The sequence below is a fragment of the Hypanus sabinus genome, chromosome 2, assembly GCF_030144855.1.
Source record: "Hypanus sabinus isolate sHypSab1 chromosome 2, sHypSab1.hap1, whole genome shotgun sequence".
Lineage (NCBI taxonomy): Eukaryota > Metazoa > Chordata > Chondrichthyes > Myliobatiformes > Dasyatidae > Hypanus > Hypanus sabinus.
This window is the reverse complement of record NC_082707.1, coordinates 26,291,372-26,299,982: the sequence shown is the minus strand read 5'-3', so window position 1 is coordinate 26,299,982 and position 8,611 is coordinate 26,291,372. Positions and strand designations below refer to the sequence as shown.

Sequence of the window (8,611 nt, the reverse complement as noted above, 5' to 3'; positions counted from 1 at the left end):
TTGACAACTCTGAGGACAATGCAAATGCTGAGCTCCTCCTTCCCCACACATGCATCTCTGCTCTGGTGATTTGGGAAACAGAATCAGAGGTGAAGGCTGCCCAGCAGTCAGTTTCAGGCCCTACTGGCTGCTTATCCCTGCCACTTTGCTCCCCATATTGTCAGAGTGCTGTCACTCTTCACATCTGGTTGGCTACATGGGGATTCAATGGATCCTGGAATTTATAAAGGTATAATTTTAGTAGCCGTTTGTGTCCCACAATGTCCACGACTTTGTCTCTGCCTGTTCTACTTGTGTCCAGACTAAGTCACCATGCCAGCATCCTGCTGGTCTGCTTTGCCTGAAATACTGCCTGTGCCTCACCACCCCTGCTCCTGCCTCTTGGTCGATTTCATTACTGGTCTTCGTCCGTTAGATGGGAACACTACCTTTTTTCTGATAGTTGTGGACCGTTTTGCTAAAGCAGTACATTTCATCGCCCTCCCCAAGCTCCTGTCAGCTCATCATTTAGCATGTGTTTCGGCTGCTTTGCTTACCTCAGGACACAGTGAATGATCAAGAACCAAAGTTCCAAGTTCATTTATTATCAAAGTAGTTTTGAAATCTTTGAAATCTGTCTTCTTACAGGCAGTCACAAAACAAAGAAGTACACTAAAACTCATTAAAAAAAGACTATCAGACACCAAATGTGCAGGAAAAAACACGAATCATGCAAATATTACAAGTAAGCAAAAACATTCAGAACTAAATTTCATGAAAGTGAGTCCATAGCCATGAAACTAGTCATCACTTCAGCTGGTCCAGCTGAGTCCTGATGAAGTGTGTTGGTCTGAAACTTCGACTGTACACTTTTCCATAGATGCTGCCTGGCCTCCTCAGTTCCTCCAGCATGTTTTGTGTGTCACAGCCAATCCAGGAGCTCACTAGTTGTAGGCCACAGCTTCAGTTCTGCACAGAGATGTGTAAACTTCTTGGAGCAGCAGGTTGAATACTGATCCATCCAACTTCTCCAACCCTAACAACCTGAGCTTTTCAATCTGGCTGAAATCTTAAATTAGCCAATTCTCAGGTTGTTCCTTGTTCTCAGACCGAGCCCCTGCTGCTTTGAAATGCTCTTGGGTTCTGCACCCATGGACTCGATTTGGCCAGTACCCAACCTTTCCATTGTGGTCCAGTGCTTAAGTCGGCCAAACAGCAGGTTGTTCTTCACTCTTGGACCCAGACCCTGCCGTCTCAACTCTGCTTCACTTCAGTTTTTCTGCTTCAAATCTCATTAAACTCTGCTCCCACAATGGCTCATTCCCCGCTCCTCTGCCCAGGCCCCATTACCTTCATTAGGCCTATACCCACCCTGGCGCAACTGTCCTGCACCATCAAGACATCAATTTACACCATAAAAATGTCAGTTGGTAAACTGTGGTTCAAAAGTTCAGCTCCAAAAGGGAAGTTACCAGTTGTTGATTACATTGATTATTTTCCAGAAAAAGTGTGAGCAAAAAAGTAGCTAGTACTTGTGTTTGTTGCCAGCAAGTCGTCACTGTGCTTAAACTAATTTTTTTTTCTCAACTTTGGAAGGCTTTTTATTCTCTTTTGGGAGCCACAGCCAACCTCTCATTGGATTTCCATCACCAATCTAACGGCCAGACTGAGAGTGTATCAGGAGTAGAACCAACCCAGTGCTGCCTTGTCTCCTCCAACCTCATAGGCTGGGCTAGAACTCCCAACAGGTCTTGGCAGAGATTTCCCACAATAACATCCAGTTGATTCCACTGTCATGTCCCTCTTTGAATGCCAGAAGTGATTCCAGCAATGACTCTTCACTGACCAAGAGACTGGGATGGGAGTCCCTCTGGCTGAACGGTTGGTCCAATGCTACAAGCGCACATGATGACTGAGCCAGGCCTTCTCTGTTATGCACCGAGAAGCAATATGCCCTGCAGGCTGATTGGCTCCACTGACAGGTGAGTCCTTACAAGCCAGGGGAAAAGTATGGCTGGCATCTAAGGATCTTCCATTGAGATTGAGAGCTGCAAGTAAGTTATGTGTTCTGTGTGACAATTCATAGTGGAAAAGGCTATCAACAGAGCCTCCTATAGTGTGTGCCTACAATCATCTATGAGGATTCTCCATATTTTTCCTTTCTAGCTGGTTCTGGCTCCTCCTTCTCCCCGTTTGGTGGATGGGACCCTGTGCAGCATCTTCTGGCATCTCACCACGTGTGGGGGAGGATCCAGCATCTCGTGGATTTGAAGGGGTATGGCTCAGGGAAACATTCTTGGTTTCCAGCTTGAGATGTCCTGGACAAGTCTCTTATCCAAGACTTCCACTGGGCACAGACCTCTGGCGCCTTGGGAAATGTGCCTAGGGAGGGGGGTCCTGTCACAGCCACAGACACTGCTGTGGAATCTGGGCACCTCTTACAGGCTGGAAGAAGGCAGCAATCATGGACGTGCGAATACACGTTCCAGCCACTGAGGATTTCTTTATCATTGTATTTAATTCCCTTTCTTTTGTTTCAGACTCGTCAAGTCTTGACCAAAGCACAGAAATGACAACTTACCTTATTCCAAGTTTCGGGAAGGAAGACTAGTGCTTCAGATAGGCTTTGTTAAAAGAGTGGAATAAATCAAGTTTTTTTTTTAAACATTATTCTTTCACGGGATGCTGGCTTCACAGCTAAACCACCATTTATTGCCCATCACTAGGTGCCCTTGAGGTGGTGATAAGCTGTCTTCTCGAACTGCTGCAATCTCTGAGGTGTAGGTACACTCACAGTGCTGTTAGGGAGGAAATTCCATGATTTTGACCCAGTGATCCATGATTTTATGTGTGCTGATGGAAATGTGGTCCAGAGCTGCCCCCCCCCCACCCCCCGGGAACTAGGCCGCTAATGAGAGAGAGAGAGAGAGAGAGAGAGAGAGATGAGGAACCGAGGTAGAGACATCTGCTACAGGTAAGAGAGAGAGAGAGAGAGACGATTGATATATGTATTATGGCTTCTTCACTTATTATTTACCTTTCGCTGCAAGGACACTTCTTTGCTTGTTAACATTCCTGAGGAGACAGTAGGAGCGGCCTAGTTTGATGGACATGGACATATTGAGTTGATGGATGGCTGATACCCCATCAATGGGGATAAAAGACGGGTCTGGGGAGACACCCTCAGACACACCAGTGGACACTGAAAGAGTGTTGTGCACCCACAGGAAGATGGGGGCCTGGAGGATGGGTTCAGGAGAACCGCTCCGGAGCACAGTGGATGAAGGCAGACTGGTGGGGACTTGTGTGTGTGTCCACCCTGGCCTGGGTGATGAGCCCATCACTGAAGAATGGTCTAGCCTGGAACGGAAGGGTCATAGTTGATGACCCCAGTGGTACAATGGAACTAGAAGATGATGGAAGGTTTGCCTGCTGCAGCTGCTCAATCTCTCGCTCGCTCTCTCTCTCTCCAACAATTGCAACACAACAACAACTACCTCAGCACAAACTGAACTGAACTTTATATTCTTCCATGACAATTCATTTACCCCTAGACTTTGATAGAGCTTGTTTCTTATTATTGATTATCATTCCTACACTTCTATGTTTATTATTGCTAACCTGTTTTATATGTATATTTGCTTTTTTGATGTTGTATTGCTTAGTTTACTAATAAACATCTTTAGTTACAGTACCACCAGACTCCAACGTATCCTTCCATTTCTGAGGATCTGTTAACCCAGTTACGGGGTACGTAACACAATGAAGAAACGATGAAATGTTTCCAAGTCAGGATGGTGAGTGACTTGAGGGGGATTTCCAAGTGGTGGTGTTCCCAGGTATCTGCTGTTCTCATCGTTCTAGATGGTAGTGGTCGTGGGTCTGGAAGGTGCTGCCTTAGGAACTTTGGTGTGTTGCTGCAGTGCATCCTGTAGATAGTACACACTGCTGCAATTGTTCGTTGATGGCGGAGGGATTGGGTGCTTGTTGGAAGGGGTACCAATCAAATGCCTTGTACTGGATGGTGTCAAGCTTCTTGAGTATTGATGGAGCTGCAGTCAACAAGGCGTGTGGCAAATATCCTATTACGCTCCTGACCTGAACCTTGCAGATGGAGGAGAGGTTTTGGGAAATCAGGAAGTGAGTTTCACATTGCAGGACTCCTAGCCTATGACCTGCTCTGGTAGCCACAGTGGCTAGACCAGTTCAGTTTCCTGTCAATGGTAACCCTCAGCTTGTGGTTACTTCTTTCAAGATGCAGTGATGGCATGAGCTTTTAGTTAGGTTGAGAGTTTTTTTTTTAGTTGGCAGCCCTGTTGGCTTAGCATTTATTATTTTCCTTTGTTCTGTACAGTTCTAATTAAAATTCAGTGAACTGTTCATTCCAAATCCATATCTCACCCTCTGCACTTTGACCATCACCAAACTGGTGTCACAGTGTTTCCAAAGGAAAATGGACACATCCTCAAGGAGGAATAATTTGCAAGGCTGAGGGGAGAGGGCAGGGGAATGAGACAAATGCAATCGGTCTAGCAGCAGTTGGAATAGATTGGATGGGCCAAATAGTTTACACTTGCCTTGAAAACTGAATTGAGCAATTTGATTTGTCAGACACGTCATCTAAAACTTTGGCAAACTTCTATAGATGTGCAGTGGACAATATCCTGATTGGTTGAATCATGGACTGTATGTAAACACCAATACCAAAGGATGGAAGTACCTACAGAAAGTGGTGGATAGAGCTCAGTCCATCACAGGAAAAACCCGCCCCACCACTGAGCACATTTACAAGGAGTGCTGCCACAATAGAGCAGCATCTAGCATCAAGGACTCTCAACCACTGGGCAAGGCTCCCTTTTTACTGCCACCATCAGGAAGGAGGTACAGGAGCTTTAGGTCCCACAGCACCAGGTTCACGAAGAGTTATTACCCCTCAACCATCAGTCTCCTGACCCATAACTTCATTCACCTCAACACTGAATTGATTCAACAACCTATGGACTTACTTTCAAGGACTCCACAACTTATGTTCTCAGTCTTATTTATTTACTTATTTATTATTATTATTATTTTTTTCTTGTATTTGCACAGTTTCTCTTCTTTTCAGATTGGTTGCTTGTCAAACTTTGTGTGTAGTTTTACATTAATTCTATTGTATTTCTCTGTTCTACTGTGAATGCCTGCAAGAAAATGAATCTCAATATTGTATTTGGTAACATATACATACTTTGATAATAAACTTACTATGGACTTTGAAATTTACTTTCAACTTTGAAATTGGTCACTATATCTCAAAAAAGCTTCCACTACCAATGCAGTATCCAACTCTCCCCTTCTGCATCTCATTCCTTGGAAATACTGAATGCTTGAAGTGCATAGTGAAACAAATGTTGTGGTAAATTTGGTGATTAACAAATCTACTTTTGGAATTCCTCTTCAGGCTGTGACTTTACAATGGCCATTATGCTTGCTGTGTGTGAACGGACCTCTTCAAAGATCCCTTGGAAACGTTGTGCTACTTCAACTGCTTTACTTCCATTTAATGTTTCAATAAAAGCTTCAGGTTTTGGCTAGTTAGAAAACAAAGAATCAAGCTTATTCAGCTTGGAAAACTAAGGGATTACTAAGATTTTCTGATTTATTTTTAGATAATTGTTTCATGTCTTTTGAGCAATTATCCAACAAATATAACTTGCCAAGATTTCATTTTGTTAGATATTTACAGACTAGACATTTTTTAAGTTCTGTACTCTCTACGTTTCCAAATTTTGTGCCTTCAGATACTTTGGAGAGTTTATTTGAATTAGACCCTTTTCAAAAAGGGCTTATTTCAAAACTTTATAATATAATTATGAAGAAAAAAAAACAAAAAAAGAAAACAAAGTGAATGTTCAGATATTTTAAAGGCATATATTAAGCACATCGTGCTTCTACAAATACAAGGAGCCAGCCTTCACTCAAGTCTAGCAATCAATGACACTGAGTTCTGAATTTCTATAGCCATAATAAAAACACAGAAATAGATTTGATAGTCTGATATTTATTGTTACTAAATTGCCTAGGGAAGGTAGGAAAATAGTTTAGAAAAGGCAGTATCATAAAATTCATAATCATTGAGGCATGTTATGAAAAGCTGACGATAAGTAAATTTACTATACATTTTACATATTTTTCATTGTTTTATCATATTTGAAAATATATCCTAAAATTTCACCAATAGAAATACATACAGTATTGTGCAAAAGTGTTAGGCATGCTAGGTGCATATATATACCTAAGACTTCTGCATAGTTCTGAATATTATATTTTTATGTATACTTTCTTGGAGTAGCTCAAGAGAGAAAGTAGTGCAATTTAGCATAGTTTTGTTAGCATATCAAAACTGATCCTTGAGAAGAACTAAAAGGTAAGTTTTCTATTTCTCCACACTCCTGCTTAAAGTCTCTAATGCTTAAGGCATTTTGGAATATTGTATGCTGCAGACCGCTCTGTGAAATTCTACCTAATTTTACAGAATCCATCAGGCTGGTTGGACATGCTTCAACTGACTTGTTCAGTTTCATATCAGTGATTCACATTACTCAAACGATGTGGAAGAATTAGTATTATCTTTGCAATCTGTTTCAATCCCTATAATTAAAATAATGAAAAAAAACATTAGTAGTTGTCTGTGGAATTGCCAAGAACTTAAGTTCTACAAAGCAAAACAAAGATGGAAATGAGCTCAAGTACTTACAGCAGAGATTGTTTCATAGTTTGAAAAATCTTTGTTCATTAATCGCTTTTCTCAAAGTACAAAAAATCCTGTGGGGGAAAAAATAATTCCAATTAAATTTAACTGACCAAAATCTGTTTTAAAAAAAAGCATACTTCCCCAAGAATTCAGGTTAATCAGCGTTACAGTGTAAATAATTTGATGAGACGTAATAAATCATTTAAATCCTCACAGTCCTTCAGACTAAAGAGAATTGTGTGAAAACTCTAAATATAATTCACTACAATATTTAATCCACACTATTTAGATTTCATGGTTCTCGTTATCACGCTTTCAATGTTCTTTCAGGCATTTGGTATATGGTTGTAATTTAGCCTTATAACCTCTAGTGGAGGTACAAGACACTGCAGAAACAGGACTCTGAGCACAACACAATCTGCATAAAACATAAAACAGTACAGCCCAGTGGAGGCTCTTCAGCTGACAATGTTGTGCTGACCTTTTAATCAGTCTAAGAGCAAGCTAATCCTTCCCTCCCACATAGCCTTCCATTTTCCCTTCATCCATGTGCCCATCTAAGAGCCTTTTAAATGGTTCTGATGCATTTGCCTGAATCACCACACCCGGCAGAGGATTCTATGCACCTTCTACTCACTTTGTGAAAAACCTTACCTCTGACATCCCCAAACTTCTTTCCAAACATCTTAAAGTTATGCCCCCCTCGTATTAACCAGGTACTGGCTGTCCACTTGATCTATGCCTCTTATCATCTTGTATACCTCTATCAAGTCATTTCTTCTTCTCTCCAAAGAGAAAAGCCCTACTTCACTCAATATATCCTCACCATATCTGCTCTCCAATCCATGCAGCATCCTCAGCACCCTTTCTAAAGCTTCCACATGCTTCCTATAATGAGGCAATCAGAACAGAACACAATACTCTATGTGTGCTCTGACCAGAGCTTTATAGAACTCAGTTCCTCGACTAATGAAGGCTTACATATCATTTGCTTTCTTAAGCAGTTGCAAGTTTTTCCACTTCAAGATAAACTCAGAAGGTCAAGCAGCGTCTGTGGGGTTAGAAAATGTCAGTGTTTTATGCTGTCCTGCATCCTGACGCAGGGCTTTGACCTGAAATGTCAGCAATTCTTTTCCTTCCACAGATGGACAATGACATAGATTAGCATTATTTGTCACAAGAACTTTGGAATAGCAAAACAAACAGAGAAATGTGTCAGTTTCATCACTGACCAATGCAGTTTCAGGATGTGTGAGGACAGCCCAGAGGTGTCAGCATGTTTCTGGAACAAGCATAACATGCCCACAACTTTCTAACCCCTGCTAACCCATCTGTTTTTGGAACGTGGGAGGAAACTGGTGCACTGGGATGAAACCCACATGGTCATGGGGAGAGCTTAGAAACTCCTTACAGAGTGTGGTGGAAATTGAACTGGCGTTGTAAAGTGCTGCACTAACCACAAGGCCACCATACCACTACTTGACCCACTGACTTCTTCCAGAAGATGGTTTATAACTGTCCGTTGACTTTAATCACACATTTACCCTGCTGCTTCGAATTGAACGTGCAGTATCAGCATTTTTACTGAGGAGCAGTGTACCCCAGGTGCTTTCTGAGGAAGAGGTGTAACTGACCATTTGTGGGTTGTAACTATGCTACAGTAAGAATTATGAAAATTAAATAAATAGTGCAAAAAGAGAGGAAAAAGTGAGGTAGTGTTCATGGGTTTGTAGTCTGTTCAGAAATCTGATGGTGGAGGGGAAGAAGCTGTTCAAAAATGTTGAGTGTGTGTCTTCAGGCTCCAGTATCTCCTTCTTGATGGTAGCAATAAGACAAGGGCATGTCCTGGATGGTGAGGATCCTTAATGATAGATGCTGCCTTCAAGACTTCTTGAAGTT

General features: G+C 41.8%; 1 protein-coding gene across 3 annotated transcripts in view; it reads right to left on the bottom strand.

Moving 5' to 3' along the window:
* Positions 1-5,999: 5,999 nt before the first annotated feature.
* Positions 6,000-8,611, bottom strand: part of LOC132407173 (phospholipid scramblase 1-like) — a 61,070-nt gene continuing 58,458 nt past the window's right edge. For all 3 annotated transcript variants that reach the window (XM_059993468.1, XM_059993472.1, XM_059993478.1), the window contains exons 8-9: positions 6,716-6,783; positions 6,000-6,609 (exon numbers count right to left, since the gene is read on the bottom strand). In XM_059993468.1, coding sequence (XP_059849451.1) covers positions 6,754-6,783 — 30 coding nt within the window. In that variant the 3' untranslated portion in view covers positions 6,000-6,609; positions 6,716-6,753. The remainder of the gene's footprint in view (positions 6,610-6,715; positions 6,784-8,611) is intronic.